General features: G+C 40.4%; 1 protein-coding gene and 1 long non-coding RNA gene across 12 annotated transcripts in view; one reads left to right on the forward strand and one right to left on the reverse strand.

The window, feature by feature from the left end:
- Window positions 1–25,429, reverse strand: part of BMPR2 (bone morphogenetic protein receptor type 2) — a 114,892-nt gene extending 89,463 nt beyond the window's left edge. For 10 of the 11 annotated variants that reach the window (XR_012623839.1, XR_012623847.1, XR_012623842.1 and 7 more), the window contains exon 1: window positions 24,323–25,428. Coding sequence is in view for 2 of the 11 variants with exons in the window: in XM_074829414.1 (XP_074685515.1) it covers window positions 24,323–24,398 (76 nt within the window). In the remaining 9 variants the exon portion in view is untranslated. Of the gene's footprint in view, window positions 1–24,322 lie in introns of all 11 variants that reach the window. The other variant, XM_074829415.1, reaches the window with a different exon arrangement.
- On the forward strand, window positions 30–17,228 carry LOC141924979 (uncharacterized). Its single transcript, XR_012623714.1, has 2 exons — window positions 30–279; window positions 16,070–17,228. It is a non-coding gene; the product is annotated as an uncharacterized LOC141924979 (long non-coding RNA).
- Window positions 25,430–25,673: the final 244 nt, after the last annotated feature.

Below are 25,673 nucleotides of genomic sequence, written 5' to 3' on the forward strand. Positions count from 1 at the left end.
AGAAAACTAGGTCAGTAACCCCACAAACACACTACTTTAATTTCTGCCACATTAGTGACTTAAAGCTGCTTAATGAGGGATTTCCAGATGAGTGTAAGGGGGAGGAAGGAATATATCGCTAGGAGCAGGAGAGAAGCTGGAAGAAAGAGATCTCCTAATGGATTGCTGCTGTAGAAGGATGACTAAATCATCAGCTCCAGGAACTGCAGTCTCCTGCCTGGTTCCTGAAGACCCTTGTCAGAATGCAACAAATAACTGGGGACAACTAAGAAAAGAACTGTAAGTACTCTTCTGCCTCTCCCTACCTCAAAGGGCACCTACTGACCAAATCTCAGCTATCATTACTTGCAGACATTTCCCAAAAAGCAACCCCGTGCAAAAATCAAATTCCGTATTCACAGTTACATATTTATATGGCATCTTTAAAACCACATTAAATACCATCTCCATGGAAAAATTACTTCTATTTGCCCTGAAATTAAAAAAAAAAAAAAAAAAAAAGGGGGGGGGCAGGGGGGATTAAGGGATAAGGAAGAGAGAATAAAACTGATCTGGATAAAACTGATCTACCAAAAAGAAGTGCATCTAGAATTGTATATTAAACCTTTCAGAATAGAGTAACAACAGACTATCTCATGGGCTACTTGATTTTCAAGGTAACAATGAACCTGTTCGACCAACCCAAACTGCTCACTACAACAAAAATGGTAGGAATGGTGACAGTATACCACCATTTGCAAATCATGATGCTAGCACGGACCCTGATGAGCACCACTCTGCATCAAATTAATGACAAGTGAAAAATTAACCTCTGCTTTCAGTCAGCTGCCCAGCTTACATTCCAGTCCTGAAGTTTTCACTCTGCCCTACCTGCTACAAGAGCATCACAGAGATTACATTTCTCAACCCCTGAAATGCAGAGATTCTGTCCCACCAGATGACTATCTGTAGCTGAAAGGATTTAAAGTATTTTCTAGCTATGACGCACTACTTTTCAATGAACACCATGCAGTTGCAGCTGTTAAGAATGACAAAGATGGGTAATTCATTCATGAAAGGGTAAGGTACACAGAACTGTTCAAAAATTGACTATCTAGTCTTACCTAAACATGAGCTGTGACAAGTCAAAAAAAAAAAAAAGTATTTCTTTCAGTCATATATATTAGTTCTGAAACCAACTGTTTCTTGTGGGATAATGGCTTGCTTTTAATGAAATCATAAAGAAATCACAGTAAATAGTTCAGGATTAGAAAAACAAGGCAAGATATCTATTACTGTTTATGAAAAATCTTTAGAGAGGTCCAGAAGAGTTTGTCTGCATGCTTCAGTAGCCATTGGGGTGGGGGGTGGGGGGTGGGGGAAATCTCCCTTCAAAACTAATTTTTCTCAGCTTCACAAAACTTTTGAAAATGTATCATGCCCTTAAATCACCATAAACCCTGTAAAAATAGACAAGTTATAGTAATAAATACTGTTAAATATTTGATCTTGAAATTAACTTCAAAACTTCCACAGACTGTTTTTAAAGATGTGCTGATATAACCTAAAGTCAGTAAAGATAATATTAGATAATAAATTGAAGTTTGTGGTAACAGAATATTTGAAGGGAGCAAGAATGCACAAGTTCTTCTGAAATTTCCCTTAAAATAATACAGTTGCTTCTGCTGGGTTGCTCCCTTATATCGATCCAAGACAGCTAGCTACCTCTGCCCGGTGTTCTGTTCAGACAAGGATATGGACTGAACAGGGACCTGGGAGGCCTATGTAATCCATGCATGAGAGTCACAACAGAAATTTTTAATCTGCTAACAAGTCTGCTCTCAGTCAGGTTCTTGCCCAGGGTGTGAAGGGTGGGAGCAGGTTTGGAGGTGCAAAGGGAGGACTGTAGTTTTGTTGTTGTTGTTGTTTTAAATACCGTATTTCAGCCATACTGAGAATGGACAGCATAACCAGTTTTTAAAGAAGTTTGATTTGAACTGAAGTGACCTTGGCTCCCTGACCTTGCTAATAATACTTGACAAGAAGATCTGTGAATCTCTCCCAAGTTCTTGATAAGCAATACCATAGTAGCAATTATTAGAAATAGAAGATGTTATGACAATCACACACTATCTATAAGTCACCTTATAGATAAAACCAGAAAGCTCTACAAGCTTCCAGGGCTGCAGCATCAGATTATGAAGACAAACCCAGCCAGTACTCCAGAAAACCCTATCTGGCCCTCTGGCTGGCTGCCACAAAATCTTTACTTCATTTAAATTCTTCTCCAATTCTACTCTCTATTGTTTCATTGCTTTAGGGAACTTTCGCTTCACAATGAGAGCACCTCTGCCAATCTAGCCCTGCCTCTGTAAATAATTTACTGGTTACATGATTTCATCATAAGCAGTGACTGGGAACTGCAGCATCGGGGAATTTAAAATTGAGTGTCAAAATGTCCGCTTACCAGAATCCCCCACAACAGCCAGAGTCCTATCAGTGGCCTTTAGGCAATATCTGGCAGACCTGGAGCAGGCCTCTGCTTGCTGCAGGTACCACCAAATATGTTTGATCAAGATGGGGATGAAACTCCCCTCCAAGAAGGGTAACTACTTCAACTCAGCCCCTGTAAGCTTCAAAGGGAGTACTCTGATAAAGCAAGGGGAAGAGGCACTCTATACCGATCCCCTCAGCCTCTCATATTCCTTTTAAGATTCATCATGTCTCAGAAAAAGCAGTCTCAAGTCAATTAAGAAACATCAAACCTCTTTCTGCCTCCCCTGGAAAACTAAATTGCCTCATGTAGGCTCTTAAAAATATGGAGGGGACAAGGAGGTACCTCATCCACACCAGCCAGCTTCACACTTTCACCTGCGTAAGCCATTAAAAATTGTACCTTTGTCTTCACAAGAGGAATGATGATGAACTTTTACTCCTCATGTAAAGGCCTTTAGAACAATCTTTCATACGTAAAACTAGTTGCCAGACACAGTTTGTGTCACTGGGGCAGTCCCAGAGAGAGAACACAAAAATATCTCTCCACAGGGATGGAAGGTTTTGTTATTTGAAAGCATGACTGTAAAACTCTGAGCAAGTGCAGCTCTGAAGAGGTTTATGCTCTGCACGAAGACATGTAACTTGTGAATGGATCCATTAAAAACACTCATCTGAATACAAGTCCTTCTGCTTACAGAGCAGAAAGCAAGATAGAGCAGTCACTAGAATACTGTCCTTCACAGATGGCAACTTCTTTAAGAAGCATCAGGAGTGGGGACAAGTGATGTGTATTCTCCATCGTTAGATAATGGAGTGCTTGCTTATCTTCTTCAAAAAAATTCTGCTAGGAGTTAGATTTCTCCCTGCAAACTCCACAAAATTATTTTATTAAGTATTGTATTTATTTTTTTTTAATTTAATAATAATGTTACAAAAATACAAGCTGAAGAAAGTTTTCATCAAAACTGCAAAAGAGTGGAAGACAGGATGGCAATTCAGGTCAAATAGGTTATAAATATATGCATTAACACACTAGGTCTGACTTGTCTTTGGCTTTGTGTTGGGTTTGTGTGTGTGTGACAGGGTTTTGGTAGCAGGGGAGGTGCTACAGGGGTGGCTCCTGCGAGAAGCTTCTCAAAGCTCCCCCGGTTCCAAGTCGGACCCACCTCTGGCCAAGGCCGAGCCAATTAGTGATGGGATGGTGGCTGCACCTCTGTGATAACCTATGTAAAAAGGAGAACCTGGGAGGAAGAGGGGTGAGGGAAATACCTCTGCAAACACCAAAGTCAGTGGATGGAAGCGGGGGGCACAGGGGGAGGTGTGCCGCAGCAGAGACCCCCCTGCAGCCCGTGGTGAGAGGGCAGGCTGTGCCCCTGCAGCCCGTGGAGGACCCCACTGCAGAGCAGGTGGCTGTGCCCAAAGAAGGCCGGGACTCAGAGGGAAGCCCCCGCTGTTGTAGTTTGGCCCTGAGAGGACTGCAACACATGGGAAGAGCTGCAGCCTGTGGGAAGGACTCATGTTGGAGAAAGGTTGAGGAGGACTGTCTCCCATGAGAGGGACCCCACACTGGAGCAGGGGAGTAACGTGAGGGTTCCTCTCCCTGAGGAGGAAGGAGTGGCAGAAGCAATGTGTGACTGACCGCAACTCTCGTCCCCTACCCCCCTGCGGGGAAGGAGGTAGAGAAATCGGGAGCAAAGCTGAGCCTGGGAAGAAGGGAGGGGTGGGGGGAAGGTGTTTTTAAGATGTGGTTGTATTTCTCACTGTCCTACTCTGATTCGTAAATTGGTGGTGGTGTTCAAATTAAATGGATGTTCTTTCTTCTCCAGCCTGTCTTTTGCCCGTGACCATAATGGGAGAGTCATCCCTTCCTGTCCTTGTCTAGATACCCAAGCCTTTCCTTTCATTTTCTCCTCCCCATCCCTGAGGGGGAAGGAATGAGTGAGCAGCTGCGTGGTGCTTAGTTGCCCTCCGGGCTTAAACCATGACACTTTTTATCATGATTTGGTTTTGTTAAACTGACCACCACAAGTATTCCTCTTCTAGTTTATCTTCAGATTATTTCATCTCAGTATGTTCATATACATAACCTGAAATTCAAGTTTTAGGACCTCTTCTAATTGCATTGTTAACCATCTTTTCAATGCTAGCCAATTAAGGACAGCATTGAGGGACAGCTGGGTTGACATTATTTATATTTACTTATTTTAAATTGAGAGGGGAGGGAATAATTACATTTATTATAACCAAGCCTGGAACTCTGCCTGTAATTAAGGACCTGACACATCTTAGAAGAACTCTATTTTGGAATGCTTAAGACATTTGCCAAACTATCAGTGTGGTCACAGATTTCATACAGCAAGTGTTTTTCTACTCTTTTACTTAGAAGTGAAAAACAGATTCTGTTGAAATGATGCTGTCATGCCTGAATAGGACTAGAAAAAATAGCTTGTGAAGTCCATATTAAAATACTTTTTGAAAGTATTCTGTTGACAAATTCTAAAACTGGAAGAAGCTGAATTTAAGATGTGGCAGACAGGCTGCCTCATACCAAGGGTGTGGCTTTTGGTTGGTTTGCGGCTAGCTCTTTTTTTCTTTTGGGGAAGTGGAAGGGGAATAGAGGGAGGATTGCTCATTTTCTTGACAAAGTACCAATATTATAGGCCTCTGAAAAACTTCAGAGGAGGTTGTTAGTTTGGAAACATAATTTTTCACAGACCAGCAGCACTGGACGTACTCTACAGTCTCCAGGACATTGGATTGTTGTACATGCTGCTTCCATAGACAGGTAAAAATGTACTCAGCTGCTTTATGAATGAGCTGAGGTGAACTTACCTTCATTTCCTCCTCCAGCAGCCAAGCACCTACTCTGGTACGACTGGAACTAAAACGACTCTCTCCTAAGCTCCTTGCTCTTGCCAAGGAAGCACACAAAATAGGAAGCCAAAATACTAAGAATACTAATATGTGAAAAGCAGAGAGAAGACCAAACATAGGCCAGTGGAGAAAGCAGCAGTGGTGCCACTGCTCAGAGAAGCAGACAAAAACAAAGGAGGTCAAAACCAAATGAGATCAAAAGTCAGGGAGGGAGAAGATGCAGCTGAAACAGAGAAAATAGAATTGGAAATGCTTGTAGTCTCCAATAAAGAACAACTTTGCTTTGCAGAAGCGCTTTTTTTTTTTTTGTTCACCCTCTAGGTACCTGGCATTTATTCTATGATTCTGGTCACAATGTTGTGCTTAGGAAAAAAATATTATTGCCGTAAGAAACAGTAGGAAATAAACTACTAGGTTCAAAGCATACAGCAAGAGATTTTTTTAATGACATCTTGTTTTCAATATATAAAGTTTTGGGGTTGGGGTTGGTTTTGGTTGGGGTTTTTTTGTTTTTGTTTTGTTTTGTTTTAATTAATTGCTTCCATATCCTTATTGCAAGCAGCTCTCACCAGGGTACCCTGATGCAAGACAGCCTGTTAAGACTGATTTTTCAGTCTTTTCTCTCTTCTTCTTTAGGGCACTTTGCACTCTCTTTCCTGGTAATCACTGGGCTTAATTCTCAAAATTTTAAGAACATCATTAAATGCTCCTCTAATTCATCCAAAGATACTGATAAGATATGGAATGTGATATAAGGAGAATCAGCATTACAGGATAAGGTGCAACAGTTTAAGGGAGAAAGGCTTTGCAAACTTATCCAGACGCTAAAGTTTCTAGCAGTGCACATTTATGGAACCAATGTCCCAATAAAATAAGCCACAATTTCCAAACTGAAACTAAAGTAACTTCTTATCCCATAGGATGAAATCATTTGGGCAGAACCAGGGATACAAGAATTATCCAGTGGCTACAGGATGAGCCTACAAGTGCAAAACTCAAGCAGTATTCCACCAAAGACAACCAAAGGTGGTTTGAGGCAAGACACTCATCAGAAAAATGAGTAGACAACACAGCCCTATCCCACCAGGATCTGGCACTCAGAACAGCACAGACTAAGAATTCTATTATTCTTTAGCATTCATGAGGATAGCATTAGTAGGGAATATTTGTTTTAAAGAAAACAAATCTTTCATTAAAGAAAGTGCCCATTCCTGGCAAGGCTTAATCTTCCACATGAGAAAGGCCTACATGGAGTTCTAATATTTAACTGAACAGAGAGATGCCAATGCTTCAAATGTCTGGTTTTAAGAGAATTCAGCTACTTCAACGGCTAGCTTACATTTGTATTCAGTAGTATTTAGAGAATTACATCAACAAACAAAAATGGCAAGATACAATGTGCTTTTAATTAATTGGTTCTCTGCAGCTTCTTCTGTGTTGGTACCAAATGAAACTCTACAAGGGAAACAGTCCAGAGAAGGAATATGTTCATACTATGGCAGAGACAGGTAATTAGGCACAGACTGTGTATATGTGACAGGCTAACACCAAAAGCCAACTACTTAGATTTACTAAGAAATCTACACAGACTTCAAGCAGAAAACAATTCCTCTTGGTTCAACCTTTCCCAGCAACTAACTCAAATTTGATTTTTTTTTTTCATATGCTTAAAGAGGTCGTTATTACATATCTCTTGTGAGGAGGATTCATTCTTCATACCAGTCTAGTGCCTGGGGCTTCAGCCATTCAGCCACAGAGGAAAACTACGAAGGACAAAAAGTTTATCTCCAATTATGTTATCAGCATTCTTGCACCTCAATAGCATTTCTTGTGTTTCCAAGCAGTAGATTATTGAAATAACCTTCTCTGTTATTATGATCTCTTACCTTTTCATCTATGAACCAATACTATAGCATACGTTCTTCTATTTTCATCCACTGTTCATCTGTATGCCACAACAGATTTTGATACTTTTAATTCCACTGTACTTTTTCACTAATACAGTTTGAAATCTTCACCTAGGTAGCATGTTTCTCCCACAGTAAAGAAACTATAGTTCAGTGTTCATAGTCCATTCGTAATGGTTTTAATATGACAATAGCATAAGGCTTGGCAACTAGCATATTTTAATCCAGAAATTTAATAACACTATATCCTCCTTTTTGGAACCTGGATGCTAAAAGTTCCAACTGTCCAAAGATTACTTAAAATGTTGTCTCCTAATTCCAAAGTCACTAATTTTAAGACCATAAACATCCTGCTCGCTCTCTCTCTCACACACACAATGAGCCTTAAGAAAACTTATAAAGATCACTATTAGCAAAAATGATGTCTGTTACAAATAGGAGAGGAATGGAAATTAGTTGATTACAAGAAAAAAATAGCCACAACTACCTTAAAGTTTCATCACAGTATGTATAGCTTAAAATTCACCAAACTGTGCTGAGAAATTGGCAATATCTGAGTAAACCCATATAATCCACTTTTATTTATTCTTATCATTCTTTAGCATTAATGAGGATAGCATTAGCAGGGAATATTTGTTTTAAAGAAAACAAATTGTTTTCTTTAGAAAATTGTTTTCTTTAAACAAATGAAACAAATGTTTTATAAAAGAAAGTGCCCATCCCTGGCAAGGCTTAATCTTCCATGTGAGAAAGGCCTGCATGGAGTTCTAATATTTAACTGAACAGAGAGATGTCAATGCTAAACTCACTACTTGAAATGTGAAAAACAAATAGTTTCAGAAAGGTTAACAGAAAACACTCTTAGGGTTTCGTTTAAGTGTCCTTTGTGTCTAGGAGTTTCTTAAAATCTACAGGCAAGGCAGGGCTCAGAGTAATTTTACATATAGGAGTATTAGACACCAAAACATTCCAGCAACATAATTGGGTAATGCTAAGGCTCAAATTACCTCTTCTCTCTCCTACACAGGCAAAACAGGCACTTTGAGAACCTTCAACAGAAGAGAGAAAAAAAGTGGAAATACACAAAGATCAAAAAAGGAAATAAGAGTCATGAAATTTCAGCAATGTGCTCATGTCCCTACAGTTTGTTTTCTTGCAATAAAAAAACAAGGATACTCACTGTCAAAAGAAAAGAAAAAAAAGGTTACATAGGGAATGTTCTAGTTTACTGCTGCTTCTAAGAAATTCAGGAAAGCATGTCAGAGTACGGACATTTGGATTTGCTAATTTAATTAGAATTTAGAACTTTCATCTAAAATAAGGAAAACATCCACCACGTGCCTACAAAATAAGCACCTAATTTTTGCTGAATCATTAAAATATATTCAGGTAGTTGGGCAATTGTACACACTACCAAAACAACCCTATTTAGTAATTTGTTCAGCTGTCTTAGCTGTTTATTAAACTTCATAGGAGCAGCTCAATCAATCAGACAAAAAGGATGAATGGATGATACCAAACAACAGATATCTGGAATTTGTGGCCTGCTTGGGGTAATGAGTTGAAGAAATTGAGAGGCCAGGAATGATTATTAAAAATTCAGTTTAACAATGCAGAATTCAAACAGCAGTAAGGTAAAATGCAAGGTAAAACACTCCAAAATACATTTCAAATTAAAATGTTTTTTTCTTTTTAACTATTTGTAGACCATTGAAACAGAGCAGTTAACAGTGGTAAGAAATTAATAAATGTATTTCTAAGCCTTCTGAAAACAAAATTTCATTTAAAAATTGGTATCTCTAATAGCTGTATGGTTTGCAATAAAACCACCACTTTTCACAACTTTTCTCCATAAGTGTAGTTTTAATAAGTACAATGCTTTCACAACCAGCTTTCAATTATGAGATGTCTCAAAAAAACATCAGTTTGGGATCGCAATGAAAGAAACCCAAAATGGTGAAGTGGACAACAATGGACGAGGAGCCAGCAAACCAGAGATGTGTTCCTCTTTGCTGGTGGCAATAGCAACATCTAAGCAACAGCCAGATACTTCATCTCACTATGGTCCTCCTTCCATCCATTGTCTATGCAGTTTTTAAGTACTCTGATGCTCTTCCTCATTACAATCACAGTTAGGCCTCAATGCTTTTTTTCTTTTAAACATCTGTACTACAATAATCAGTGGTGTGCACAGCATAATTTCTCAAAACAAAACTGGTGTCTCAGAACAGAAAATCCAGGGAATGAGACTTGTCTCCAGCTCCCAAGAAACAACAACATTTATGGCAACTTAGGCAAATGCTTAGAGGGGAAAAGCAGTTATTTTTAACTACTTTGCTTAGTGGCTGCACTTATGGGAGGCTCCCATTTCCTTTCTTCATCTTATGTAGCAGCAAGTAACTACTATTTCCTTTTCCCTCAGCCGCTTTTACAGAGTATCTGGGCTTGCAACTTGCAACAATGCACTGCCTTCAATTCACAGGTTCAAAGCAAAAGCAGAATACGGCTTCCAAACCAACTTCTGCCCCAAAGGGCAGCACGCAACTTTACATCTGAATGCATCTATTTCTGTTCCACACAGAAATAGCAAGCCTGAATTGGGTAAGGCCCTGAACATGAACCAGCAGGCCAGTCAGGGGATCCAGATTTAAGCTGCTGGTGTTTAATGCTGCTGGTGCTCCCAGCAGCAAAGGCGATGCAGCTCTCACACAAACGTATTTTGATTGTGCTGCTTAAGCGCTGCTACTTAGGGCGATCATTTGCACTTGAGACAATTTAACTCAAGCACAGGAATCTGTCGAGACAGACAGCACTGTATGGATTTGTCAGCTCCTGACGACCAAAAGCAAATATTTGGTGGATCATTAAGGAGGAATTTAAGAGCTTCTCTCTAGGATGTCATTGCTAAAGACCTAGTTAACTCTGACTCTAGTTTAATTCTGTTTATTTTAAAGCTATGAGAGGTTTATTATCATATGCTAAAACAAGTCTTCTGCACTCCTTAACAGAACTGGATAAATGCTACCATATGCCAGGTATGGGACAGAAGAGAGGAACTCTACCTTCTTCCTCAAATGGAGACATTTGAGATGAGGACAATCTTTGTATTCACATTTGTATACATTTGGTGAATAAAAACCGGAAGGATAGGAAGGGCAGAGCAAGCAAAGGCTACAGCAATTCTAAGCTAACTTCCAAAGCCTGATCTCATCAGTCTTGCACAATACAACTCTAAACACAAAGATCAGAACTCAAAATAATCCTAGCAGAACTACAAAGAAGGGTATCCGCTATCACACTAATGACTAGATACAGATCTCCAAGGGGGCATGATGATTTTCTTTTTAACTGTCACATCCTCCCTCCCCTGCCATACAGTAGTTAACAACACTGAGAATAATTTTGGTTTTCTTCTACACACAGTGAAAAAATACATTATCAGCTTGCCTTTCAAAAGTCATTCCAGAACCCTCTAATAAAATGCACTATGGGAGAAAGAGTTTGGAAATCTGTGGCATGGAACCTGGGTATTCCCCAAGGACTGGAATAGCCCTTCACACAGTTTTACCCTAACTGCCTCCCTCCCCAAATCCTAACCAACACTTCATATGATTCTTCCAAAAGCATTATTTAAATATCTATCTGAAATCGCTTCCTTAATTACTCACTCAAGCTCATGCATGTTTAAAAAGTTTAGTAGATGAGCCACCTCTCATGGGCTATACTGAGCCAAGTTTATGTAGGCAATGACTGTCCTATACTGCCTCTAATCTCACCCCACTGCATTTCCCCCAGAATAAATTATACATTCACAGAGGATCTGTCATCTGTCAGTGAAGATTCTCAGTTTGTGTTCTGCAAGACAACAGAAGTAGAAAAATAAAAGAGCACCACTTTTAGAAAGCATACGAGAAGAGTCAGTGAAGTTAAGCATTCCTTTAGGGAAGAATAAACTTCAGACTTTTGCACTTCCTTTATGCACCCCAGTTGATCTGAGCACTTATCAAAGATCTCTTTTTAGTAACATGATACAACTTGTTTCTTTTCATTAAAGCAGAGAAATGCATAAAACAGCAATGCTCAAGTTGAAATAAAAGTGTCTTTTTACAATAACTGAAATAAGGGGAATAAGTGAAAATGAAGAAGAGAGACTATCAAGAAAGAAGCACACATGAAGAACCACCTCTGAACTGGGGGATATAGCATCCAGGGGGAAGACAGAAGCAGGAAGGTCTGCAACTGCAAAAGTCTATTCTCTGCAAGAACTTAAAATTACCCCCTTTTCCAGCAAATGAGGCAGAAATCCTGCAGAGAAAAATACTTTATAAAAACTGTCACAGTTACGCACAAAGCAGCTGAATTAAGGTCAGACAGATAGTTATAATATTGACTTTTTTGGGGTTTACATGACTGATTTCATGTTTGTTTTTAATGCTCTGCTTTTAGGTAATTCTGGTTTTACTAGTGAAAAACAAAACTATAAAATTATGCTCATCCTCTGCTAAATATAACATTTGCAGCTTCCCTTCTTTAAGTGCTCCACTTGGCTCTTAAACTGCAGAAGGATTAATCATCTCCTGTTCAAGCAGAACAATTGACAAGGGAGAAGGAGTGATGTCCACAAAGCCAGATGAGATAAAATATTAAATTACAGCGGGAATTTACTTAATTTTTCCTGCAGCAGCTTTGCATGTGCACACTCACAACTTCTTTCCAAGAGCTATCTTACACTTACTGCAGGTTAGGAGCATGCACACAGGCAATCAAAGCGAAGCAGCTGGCAAACTAGTTTCCATCTGAACTGGTCCTGTTCCTTTACACCTCTTTGTTCATGAGTTCTTAACATTTATCATCAAGCTGTCAAGGTGCATCTCGCTACTTGTGCCCCCCCCCTACGCTATCAGCGGCATCTGCTACTCACCGTTTGTCCTCACATCACCGAAAAAACTTCAAAATACCTTTCCACAGTTTCCTCAATAGCTCCACCATTTTTCCCATCAGCAGTCCTCCCCAATTAATTCTGGTAGTGTCTATACAGAAACCAAGTTAACAAATCCAGCAGAAGTAATCAAACAGGGCTCAGCTTATGCTACATCACACTCACTTTACCTTTGAATTTTGATACGCCTTAGAAGTAGACACATCCCCTTTTTTTAAAAAAAAAAAAAAAAAAAAAAAGACCCTTTACTTGGAAACCTTGTTTGAAAAAGTCAAAGCTCACTCTACTACTCTTCAATTAAAGGAGGCAGATGAGTCTCCAATAGTGTTTCCTAATACATTTTGCTATAAAAGTGTACTTCAAACTTCCTCCCATCTCAACTAGATAACAAGCTTTTCCTTCAATCAAATATAATTAACTGTACAGCGCTTCATTAAACCATTTCTTTCAAAAACTACCACTCCTATGAAATGAGAAGAAACAAACATTCTGCAATCCAGATAGCATCCTTTCAAGTTAAGACCCTTAACTCCAGGAAGAGTATTGCTGGTGATCACACTGAGCTCTTGACTTGCCTTTCTGTGTGCCCACCACAGCACATTCTTTAGCTGCAAGGTCACTTTTAAGAAGGTGATTAGCCTTCCTTGTTTGGTACAGGATGAATGATGCTCTCGTGCCTGTCTAGACTGAAATTTGATGGAATGCAGTTACCTCTGCACCTCATATTCCCACACCTCATGGAAGTGAAGCAAGCCCCAGTGTTATCAATTAAGCACTGAAACTAACTGCTTTATGTAATTGCCACAAAGGAATTTACTATCAGATTCCATTGCATATGTCATCCTCATTTGTTATTATATATTTCAGCTAAAAGTAATAACTGTTTGTATGTGGCATTCCTAGATTACTTTAAACTATTTAGTTGCAATTATAGGTTGAAAGCACATGTCAGTAACGTAAAGGTAAATTCATTAAATGCTTATTCTAACCATCCTAAAAAGAATAATACAACCAAGGGCAGAGAAAGGTGGGCAAATCTAGGAGAAGAATCAAGACATAAATATCTTGTCCTGTAATAACACTGTTAAACATGCAGTCAGTATGTCTACTTTTATCTGGAGAAGCAAGGATACTGCAATGGGCTTACTTCTCAGTGTTTCCTAATAGTCGCACCAAAATGCCCGATCTCCAAAAACCTGTGTCAAGTTCAAAGAACTAACTGTAAATTTGTCTAAATGAATAAAGTATTCAGAACACTGGTATACTAAAAAGGCTGGTGGGATTACACCAGCATCTTGTATAATAAGCACCTGAAAATAGAATATAACTCTACTGAACTTAATTGTCCCACAGTGATTCTGGTTTTAAGCTTATAGCATGAACAAAAAAATATGTGAAAAAAAAGCAATGTTGAGAGGCTCATAACTGGCATCACTTAAGCACAGAAAGAGAAAAGTGACTTATTTAAATTTCCATTTAAATACAGAGTATTCACATAAATTTTAATTTTCCCCTCAGTAATCAGATACAGAAGACAAGTTAGCTGATACAGTAATAAGTTCAGTATTTAGCATTATCTTGATTAACTACAATTAGTAGGCTGCTAAAGGCTGTTGATGTCTTTTGCTTAGTTTTTATTTTGCATTATATGCATGAACATATTGCAGGAAGATTGGAAGTGGTATATAACAGCGTCATTACACGTATGTCGAATCCTGGTGTCTGAAAACTATAGATTTAACTACATTTTAAGATTTGAAGTTGGCAGAAAAGATACCATATGCAAAACAAATACATGAAACCTGTCACCAAAGACAAGCCGCATCTCTTCTTGTTAGCAGTAAAGCAACATTAAAACATAGGTACTATTTGTAAAACTCCATCGCCATTCAATCACTTTAATTAAGCATTACCTAAGACACTGCACTGATTTTCACAAATATTTAACAATTTTAAGAAAGATTAATTCTAACCGAATGCAAGGAGGTAAAATCATAAAAAGGATTCAGATTCTATGCAAATTCTTATTTCAGTTAGTACAACTGTGGATTATTCAGGTTCTTTGTATAAAAATACGCTCAATAAAGATTTGCATTATTTGCCACATAAAAACGTTTTCTAAGTGTTAAAATTTTAGTTTTCATCTGTTTCTTTACATGGCCAGCAGTTCAAACAAAAACCTGTTGCTGCTATTTTGATAGGTACTAGCTACACACAGTGCAGTTCAGACACAGTTCTAGAGGACATATTCTGGATTTACTGGCAATTCCAGATGCTTTCTCACTCAGCTAGTGCAAGCTTCTTTTTGTAACAGGACATAGAGAATGTGTAAGAGTGTAAGACACATTGCCCTGTGTGCTACACACAATTCACCATTCTTCCCAATTGGTCCCTCAATTTTTAATGAGACTCTTAATTAACTGTGGAGCTTTTTGACTTTTCCGCTTATCTTCTTCCCTCGGTTCAGTTTCGTTTACAACATATTAAAAGCCCATTCTTTATTCCTCTGCATGCCTTATTATGTTCTCAGCTCAGCTCTTTTGTTACTAACCCTTCTCCCACCCTACCAAATCCATTCAAGAAAATCAAGTTGTTGTCCATGATATCACTTTGACAGTATCTGCCTCCTTTTACAGACCTTCACTTGCTTCAAGATGAAGGGCTTTGTTTTGATGACTGCTTCAAAGTACACGACATCTGAATAGTTGCTTTCACATTTAACTCTTCCATTCCTCAGAGCAACCCAATTCAACATCCATTTTACTGCATTCCTGCTTCAACACCTGTAGATTTCCTCAGTGAAGTGACTTCTGCTCAGAATATGCTTGCCAGTCTCATATATTATGGCACTACTTATTATTCAAATGTCTTATTAGTACCCTTTTTTTTTTTTTATCCTGCACGGAGGAAAGAGAGAAGAAAATATTCTTGCATTCCCAAAGTGAAACCATTAAGTTGAGTTATTATTATTGTATCACTAGTTTTCCTTATTTTACACACCTTCTCTGCATTTTTAAAATTTATTTACTACTTTGTGTCATATTTGGACTGTGTATTCCTGTGCCCAAAGCCCACATCTTCAATTTTAAGTAGCATTATAGAGTCTGCATACAGATTAGTAAAAATAACAATTAGGGTTTTATTTGTTTTGCACACAAACATTCTATTTCACTACTTCTTAAAATAAGGGAGGCTAAATTTGCTGACAGTTTCATTAATGGTGCTACTTCTCTGACAGGAAACAATAAAAGCAAAGAATTCTCTCTATTTGCCATTTAAGATATTTCTAAGTTTGTACTGAAAAATTTCAGAAAAAATATTTACTAGATTTTAAATTCTTAGCTAAAACAATGATAAACAACTGTAGCCAAATAACTACGTTCTGCTGCAACAGCATTAACTACTACAGACTAAATTTAACTAAAATTTAGTTAGGCCAGATTCATCTTAGTATAACTAAAAGAGAAATTATTTAACAGGTCCTGGTAGAATCTGCATGTAATTAATAAGTGTAAAGTTTACCAGTCACACAAGATAAGCTGTTTGTAAGGACTTTTTGGAAATTAAGAACACCAAAAACCAGCTAATTTGCTAATATTAAAATACTAGGTTTTAGCAGTGAAGCAGATTGGTTTGCTTGAATTTGGGTAACATACTGAGTATGTAAGGCTATATACATACAGACACACACATATATATGTATATATATATATGTATTACAAGTCATCTTCACTATATCTATGCAATACACACTAGAATCAGGGATTTGCCTGTTCTATGTAAAAAAGTTTACAGAGAGATCCAAATACTGCTGCAGTGGGCATGAGAAATTATTTACCCTGGTGTTTCCACGTCTTTTTTTTCACTCATTTAGATTCACGGAGTCATTCATCCCAGCCTGCAAAGCAGAGCCAGAATAGCAGAGAACCCTGGAACAAGTTCTTCCACTTCGCAGCCGAGTCCTACTCAAATACCAGGAGCAAGCCCTGTGAGACAGGAGTGTGTGCCCTGACCCAGCGCTTGTCTCCTGTTACAGCTGGCAGAGCCCAGGCCTGTGTGGCTATTTCAATCATGGCAGCTGCTCAGGCTACAGCTCCCTGGCCTGGGCCATTACAGCTAGAAATAAAGGGAAAGAACTTTAAACAAGCAAATGTAAGAAACCGACACCGTGGTGGCATCCAGACGAACTTCATTACAGGGTTCCCTTTATCCTTCTCTGACTGCAACTGAAATTATTTTAATACAGAAGGATTGTTCTTGGGCTAAGTGCCTGATTTGGAGATATATGGTGGTGCCACAGTCTAACTAAAAAGATAGGTGCTACAATTTTCCTACTACAATCTTAGTTTTCTTCAGCTTGCTATATTGGCTCTACATATCATTCACATCTCAATCAGCTAAATATAATGAAAATTTATATTTAAGAACCAGTAATCATAAAAAACCCTAATCTTCAGCTAAGAAGGTCCCTTGACTGCAGAATAAATATAGAGAAGTAATTTCTAATGTTTAGGTTTTAAACAACTAAAAGGACTGGCAAAGTTCACAGGATATAGCACATATCTACAGTGTATACTATGTCCACACCAAGATTTTTGCAACTTAGAAGGTATAGGGACACAAAGCCCTCGACACAAAGCCCTCCAACTAAATCTGACTTCTCTCTGAAGGATAGTACCAGAAGGAAGGATTAATTTTCAAGTAGATTCAGCAACAAACTAACTACAACAGAACCGCTCCATCACTAACAAAAGCAAAAATTTTTTAGCCGTGGACAACTAAACATATCCCTGTAAGATTATTTAATACAACTATTACTACAGAAAATAGCTTGAACAGTAACACAACCCATTATTTTCCCAATATATGTTTGTCAAGTCTAACAAATTTCAGAATAGCAGAGGATTGTGGATTAGCTTAAGTTCTTGGAAAACCTGATTAAGGTTCTCTAACACAGATAGTCTAGGAATTTTGTTCCCGGTATCTGTACCCATGCTGCTTTGGTTGCAGAAATAAAACATTTTTAACAGAAAGCAAGCCAAACTGAGTATGTCTGATGAGGCAAAAGCAAGAGCAGTAGAGCATGTTTAGTCAGTCCTTCTTGTCACTGAACTACGTTAAAGCTTCTCACACCAGGTGAACCCGACCTTTGTGACTTACGCAGAGGGAAACGTACTTCATGCCAACAACAACGAGCTTGAGAGATGACACTGCCAACGCCCGATACTTTGATATTAATTAAGCGCTACATTCTCTAATGTATAAATTAAGGAGCCCAATTAACATACATGACCTACGATTATACTTTCAGTCATCTCACTTGAGAAGAAAAAAAAAAAGCCTCTTACCCATATTTTCTTACACCCATCCTGCTAACAACTCAAAACAGAAAAAGTATATCTAGTAGAACAAGGAGCATAAATGTAGTACCAGCTTTTGGCTGAACATACTAGTAAGAGTTGCTGTGCAGCACTGCTAGCATTACCAAGCCCACTTGCCTGTTAACAGTCAGTACAGCAACTCAGAGGTTCACTATACCACTAGCTGTGTCATTGTCCGCCATTTACTCCAACCCAGAAGGTGACAGTACATGCCTTAGCATTACTGCTGCTTAACACAAATAATAGAACTATTTTTCATACACTTCACCGGTTCAAGCAAGTACACTATGTAACAAAAACATTCAAAGGGACCACAGGAAAAGTAGAAGTTACGGCACCATTGAAAAAAGATTGTAAGGAAGTTTAATGTATGGGACATCTGAGCTAAAGCTAAGTGTATACACAGGGTAGTGAACTAAATCCAGTTTTGAAAGTGTGAAAAACAATGTATACCATAAACTGCAAGTTACTCATACACACTGTGAAGTCCTAAATGGATGACAGCCATTCAGTAAAGTGATTTGGGCTGTGTTTTGGAAGTTCCGTTAAAAAAATTGCCTAGTACATTGTCTCAGAAACACAAATTGTTCCATAAGCAGTAGACTAATTGCCTATAAACATGCCCTTTCTCCCACACTTCTTACCCAACTCCCACCCTCCCACAAAAGGGACTCCCAATTCTCGCCCAGATCTCCTACAGCATGCTGAGTGAACAGAAGACAAAATATACTGTGCTTAGTCCAGAACGGTGTATGCACCAGCACGCTTGCCAGCATTCCTGCACTGACTGGGCAGCCAGTTTTGAGCAGAGAGAATTACCTGGGCTGAGTTCTGCTCTGCTTTCCCCTTGGGAAATCTCTACCTTGAAACTGTCTCCTCTATTCAGTTCCTAATTTTCATGAAAACAGTAGCAAATTAAACTCTTGAGACTTTTAGCATCTTTCACATATGGTTAAAATTGGCCAGCAGATTCAGAAGTTAATGGTGGGGATGGAAGGGTTCACAGATCGCAATGACAGTCTTCCGTGTCCATAGCGCCTATTTTTCCCTCCCTCTCTCACAGAAATAAGAAACAAAAGAGAAAATACAAAGTACTGAGCGATGCAGAAGGCAGACACCTTTAGAGTTCAAAACAAAAAACGTGACTTGATGCAAACCTAAGAAGGGAATCGACAAAACTGACACACCCCAATGACTTGGAATAAAATGCCATCACCACCCAAAACCCCTGTGGTTTCCAAACTTAGGAGACTGAGGAAAAAGGAGGAGGGTAAAGGCATTATCTATATGACTAGGTCTCTCATTCATTCTCAAAAGAGAGAACAGAAATCTTCAGAACTGCTACCTACAACTATACATTCTTCCTCTTTCCCAGTGCAAAAACTTCATTCCACCACAAAACTGCAGGCACTCATGCTCCAAACAAGTCTGACAAATGTAAGATCTCTGTCTGGCTGTCTACTACGCCCTGGTTCTCATCCCACTGCAAATCAGATTGAATCCTTCATCCTTTGAAATGCCTCCTGTCCTGCTAGCCTTTCTTCCTCCTGGTCACACACCCAGACTGACCTCTCCTCTCAGATTCCACTCCTCCTGCTCAGTCCAGTTCCCAGCTCTGCAATTAACAGACCCCTCAATTCAGGAGGACACCATCAGAAATCAAAATTTTAGGAAGAGCATAAGTTTTCAAAACCATTTTTTTTTTAAATTGCAAAAAGATCATTTTAAAACACTGATAGTCAACTCAAGCTTCCCATCACAAATTACTGTAGCCAAGTTTGAGACACCAGGCTTCAACACATGAACTTATCAAGACTGATGTTCCCTGGCAATTGTCTGTGTGCATACTCCATGCTATGTTCAGATGGATTGCCACATATTAATTAAGGCATATCTTAAACAATCTTGCATTAGAATAGAAGGGGAAAAAAACTACTACTGTTGCATTATGAAAAACATGATAATTAAGCACTGTAGCAGCACAGACTACCTAGACAGGCTGTGAAATCCCTCTTCACTGGAGATTTTAGAGATGTTAGACAAACATCGTTATCTGTGCTTATGCAACCAGACCATGGAGGAAACACAAGAGAAGTCACTTCCAGCCTTACACTTCTGTGAACTTACATTTCAGAGAAAGGAAGAAAAAAAAAAAAAAAAAAAAAAAACACACAAACCACCAAACCAGCAAGAAAAAAGAGACACAGAAAATCAGTTTGTGTGCTGAAACGTTGGTGTTCTGGAGAACAATTCTTCTATTTCACTTATTTTTAAATTCAAATTCAAGCAGTAAGCAGTTCCACTAAGTCTACAAGCTTAATAAAAGTAGCCTGTAAGCTACGCAGAGATTCCTGTCCTACCCAACATAGCATCACCAAGCCTGTTTTATTCAGGGCATAAACATTTTGTTCCGAATGAAATTTTACACACCACTTACACAAAGCCCTGGCTGGGAAAGTTAAGAGTCTGCTCAGAAAATGACAGCCCATGTTCATGGCACAGCCAGACTGAGTCCAAACAGAATATAGCTCCAGTGACAGTAAGCCATGCACTCCATTGTCAGGAGTAAAACATTTCTGAAGAACCTAACATACCAACTTCCTCGTCCCTCTGGTAAGAAAGGCAGAGAGGAAGGTGGTATCTGCCAAGGAACAATGCCTTGGCTTTCTCAGCAGTATACAGACTACTGAGAAATACTTAATGGAATACAGAAAGGCGGGGGGGACAACCATGTAAAAGTCAACAAATTATTTTTTTAGAGAAGTTCGTAATATGTGCTAGAGAGGTGTCATCAAAACAACTACTTTGTATAAAGTTCACCATAAGAATAATCATAAGAAATACAGTTATGCTTCCCTCTTTGTCCAGGGTGAAGTGAGGTTTGCCTTCCTTCATCAGACAAGGGCAGACAATTTAGCCAACTTTTTACACGTGGTTCCTTTGAGAGTAAAAACCATTCACACTGAAGCGAGGCATCTGTGTAACATCTCGGGCTTGAAATTTGGGCTCCTTGGCCATCAGATGAGCGCAGCTTCCATTTCCTCACAGGCTATGCCTACACCGCACAGTGCTGTACAGAAATACTGAAGTTTGCTTGGAAACTGGGAGCAGCTTAGCTGCAGTATCACAGAGGTTCATACAGGCTGATTCACCTAATAGAAAAAAGCCTCTTCTCAGCTGCGTGAATGGCTCTGTGCAGAATCCTGTGCTTTCATAGTTACACTACTTCTTTACACAACTAGACAGTTAATGAAGCCCTAGTCTGGCATACAGGCTGCACTTGTACATGTGGTTATCCATCAAGCATACCAGTTGTGCCCCTCAAGCAAACAGTCTGTTTCCATCTGCTAGGCTAGTATTTCTGACAGCTCCCAAGTCAAACAGAAAAATAAATTTAATTTTATATTACTTATGAATGAGCCATAAACAATAGCTATAGCTCTAGTAAAGAGGGGGGTAGATAGGTTTAAAAAAAACCTCTTTAATATGCAAGATACATAAAGTTAGTTACTAATTCAAAGCACTGAATTAGAAGAAAGGAGCTGAAGAGCCAAAGGAGGCTTTTCCTCATGTCAAACAATTGATATTTCAAACAAATTATGTTGAGATACTAAAGTAACTTTAACTGGCAAGGCAGAATTGGATAAAGATGCTTCAGTTCACTCATTTTAATTAATAATTAAAATGATCATTAAAAAAATACTTCAATCTCTATCCAATTCCATTCACACTGAAAATTCTGCAGCCCTGTTGAACCACATAGATGCAGACTTATGGAAAGATTCCCAAAGATAAAAGGATATTCTGTTTGCTTTAATTTTCACTTTATATGTTCCGCAAATAATTTACACATTAGACAATGGAATGCTGTCTACCCTGAATATGTATAAAGAAGGAAAAGTGGTTTAGTATTGCATATCACAGAGGGCAAGCAAGCGAAATGAGGAAAGATTATATCTTTAATATCAGGTCCATATGAACACCCAAACAAAATTCTTTAGCAATATTGGGGAACAGCTCAAAGGTTCACCAACCACCTCTTCAGGCACAACCCTCATGATTAACGCATCCAAATCCTCTAAAATACAAAGGGGTATAAATGTGTCTTATAGTTCTAAACAAAAATTTAAGAAAGAGGTATTTCAAGTCATTTGAGAAACAAAGTGGCACAAACCATTTTTTTTCAATGTAACTTTTTAAACCTCCAAATTTTTACCTAAGAGTAGTATCAGTGAAATGTCCTTACTGCAGCATTTCTCTTTACAAGGACTAATACATGATTTAAATACAGAGTTACCAGATACCTGTTAAGATCTGGATTTTATGGAGAAAGCCTGTAATATTTTCCCCCTAATAATCAGCAAATAATTCTGAATCTAGTTATTATATCTTCAATTGCAAAGGTGAAGGAAAAACCACCTTCTTTCTTCATTCATATTCCAGAATACAAGTGAAACTGTCATCTACAGGCCCAGTGTAAGTTGGGTTTTTTTTGGTCATCTTCTTTACACATCTTTACATCTTTCTCTTCCTGCCCATACTAAGCCCAGGTCTTTGTGGAGCTCTCCCCAAGGAGGTCCAGTACGCCCCTCCAGGCAGAAACTTACAAACCTGTTATGAAAATACTTTTCCTCTGATGTCATGATTTTTCATTTATAAACACTCAGTTCTATACACTGCTAAGATATAGTATCCATTCACTAATCAGAAGTAAGAATTAATAGGGGTTTCAAAGCTACAAAGGCAGCATTTTCACTCTGAGCGTACAGTTCATACTTTGGGGGAGGGGAAGAGAAGAAAGAGTGTTGGCTCTTTCATGAACATAAAAGGGCAGAACTACACATTAGTGTAGCCTCCCCATGTATAGACATTTTTTTTCTGAAATGCAGTGTAAACTTAAAATCAACCATTAGTTACTTTAACTAAAGCTCTAATCACCCATGTAATTACTTTTACAGAGGATTATGACCAAGGTTTTTTAAAATGTGGATTGTTAAAATTTCACAATTAAGAAATAAATCACAATGGGAAAATAGGTTCCTATTCACAAAACAACCAAACGAGCTGGCATCGTTAATACCTTTTTAACCAGGCAAAACCAGAACTGAAATACTGGGAATGCTGTTGCCAAGTCAGGAATGAGGTGAATTGGCAAAACCGTGCAAATGGGCTCATACCGCACCTGCCCAGCCCTTGGCCTGGTTCAAATCCATACTTGCTCCTTCAGTAACCCTTTTCCTTCATCAGGGCACAGAAACTGCCAACTCACTGAAGTTTCACAAAAGGGAGAAAAAGCCTACACCTATGAAAAATTATATTTGAAAGAAAAGTTGAGATGCTGGGCATTCGTGCTTCATACACGCTTTAATACCAAGATTTTTGACCTTCAGAAGTCCCTTCTTCCAGAAAAAAAGAAGAAGAAAAAAAAAATAAAACCGGGCCTCTGAAACTACCACAGAGAGACGCTGCAGACATCAGTCTAAAATAATGGCAGCCAAAGGTCAGGATGATATAGGCAGCATCAATCTTTTCATTTAAATATCCTCCTAAAAGAGACCTCTGAAAAAGCAGAAGTGAGACAATCGGGGACTATCCAGTCAGAGTGATGAAGAAACTGCCTAAACATGTATAATTTACAGGATTTTCTTAATAATGACACCAAGTATCTTCAACTTTGACAAATAATTCAATTTTACGACCTCACTGAAATGTAACACAGCAATTACCATCAGCTTGTTGGGTCATCCTCACAAGAGACAGCAATTTTCTCACAAAGATTCATTTATGATTTATACACATCAGATTACAAAATAACACTTAAAAAAAGCAAGCACTGCAAATTGGATCCCGATTAGTAAAAAGACACCAAAGTCCTAGGAGTCTTCCAGAACTGCTGGAAAATGCATACTGCAAGAAGAATTGGTATTAGTACCTAACAAAGCTGGGTAACACTCAGAAGGCTCCAATATGCCAATCTGTCACCATGACAGAAAACCAAAGGATGCCAGACCAATACACGTCTCTCTTCCAGTATCACGGCCAAACATCTGACATATCTGACACTGAGCTTCTGGGCAAAAATAGGTCTAGAGAGTCCAAAAATATAAATAAGGACGCTCTTAGCATATATGCTTCCAACTTCTCGTTAAAAAAAAGTACTCTTCAAGATCTTTCAGCATTCCTCAACAGTGTTACTGTTCTATAATCACAAGCAACAATAGAAATAGCTAAATTTTTGCTTCAGATCTCTCCTTCAAGAAAAAAAAAAAAACGTACATTACAATAAGTCTGTTATAAAACTGCAGCACATGTTTAAGGCCCCTAAAAGCATCGATGCTGATAAAATTAAAAATGGCTGTGCCCAAAGATCCCACAGCAAAACAGGCACAGCTCTGCTGACGATTAAAATATATATTAAAAATTCCTGCATTACCTTTCAAAGGGCGAGGTATGCAAAACAAAAAGATTATATATTTTTCCAAAATTGAAATAAGTTATTAGACAAGAGAAGCAGATCTAGGCAGAGCATACATCTTGAATGCAGGTCGAGTTCATTTACACAATAAAGCAGATTTTATTCTCCGAGACGCCTAACATATCGGGATTTCAAAACTTTATCAGTCTTCGCCGCTGAAACAGATACACACCACTTTTTAAGGAGACACAGATGTGCCCAAATACCAGTGGACCCCACCCCCATTCCCTGTGCCAAAATGGCTAGTTCGTTACACCCACTGGCTACTTACCAGCCGCAGTGCTGAGCAGCAGGGTGGCACTGGAGAGCAAGAGCACCAGCACAAGGTGCTGCAGTGAGGCAGTCATACCTGGGGAAGCCAAGGATCGAGGCAGCAGGAGGAGAAAAAAAAAAAAAAAGGGGGGGGGAACCCGACGAGAGGAATTTCCTCCTTCTTTCGCACAGCCTTCCTCAGCTCTCTCGGTTTACAATCCCGTCAGGAAGGGCAAACGGCAGATGAGAGGAGCCGTCTTCGCTCTTACTCCATTACACCCGCCTGCCTTCATGTCTCGGGAGCCGGCACCGCGCCGCGGCCGCTGGGGAAGCGCCTGCTCCTGTCTCCCAGCCCCGAGGCATCTCCCCCCGCCGAGGACCGGCGGCACGCTCCCCACCGAGCTGGGAACCACGCTTATTTCCCACGCAGCTTCACGATATCGAAGAAACAGCCCGGCGGAGAAGGAAACATATCCAGACGCGAGCCCGCGTCCACAGCAATGTCAGTCAGAGCAGCCCCCCTCGGCTGGCCGGGGCACGGGTAACAAGCTCTAGGGGCTTACGGCAGAGCCGCGTCCCATCCCGTTAAAGGTCTCTGCCGTCTCGTCGCCCCTCCTCGCCGCCTCACGCTCCCGGGAAGGCGGCGGCGATCCCCTCAGTCCCTCCGCGGCGAGGCGCGACCCCCTCTGCGCTCACGGCGAGGGCTGCGGCTGCATCTCGGCCCATCGGTCTCCCCCGCCGGGCAGGCTCCACCGCGCACCCCCGGCCCCCCGCCCCCCCCCCCCGCAGAAGCGACACCACCCCCGGCCACCCCGACAAAGGTGGGGCCCGGAGCGCGGGGCGGCGGGAGGCGAGGCCCCTCCTCGGCGGCTCCAGCTGCGGAGGCGCCCGGCTCCGCTCCGTGGGCGAGAGCGCGGCGGAGGCCCTTCCCCACGCCGGGGGAAGGCGCTCCCCCTCCTCCGCCTCCCTCCCGCAGTTTCCACAGCGCCGGGCAGCCCCCCGGCCTAGCCCGGCCTCCTCCCTCACGTCTACCGCTCGCCGCCGGGAAACGGCTCAGCCCCTCCGCTCTGCCAGCGCCTTCCCCCCCCGCCGCCCGCCTCCCCGCGCCGGGCTCGCCGGCGAGGGGCAGCTCCGCGCCGCTCCGCCTCCTTCCCGTGCCCCGCCGCCGGCTGCGGGCGGGAGCCGAGGGCCGGAGGTCCGCCCCCGCCGCGGCCCGCGCCCCTCCCGCCCGCCCGCCCGCACCAACGGCTCTTCCCGGCTCCAGACACAAAGGGGAGTCGCTCCAACTGCCAGTCTGGGCGCCCGGCCCGCCGCCCCGCGCCAAGCCAAGCCCCGCCCCCCGCACGATAGGCCCCGCCCCGCGCCGCCGT

This window comes from Strix aluco, chromosome 6, assembly GCF_031877795.1.
Source record: "Strix aluco isolate bStrAlu1 chromosome 6, bStrAlu1.hap1, whole genome shotgun sequence".
NCBI classification, from domain to species: domain Eukaryota; kingdom Metazoa; phylum Chordata; class Aves; order Strigiformes; family Strigidae; genus Strix; species Strix aluco.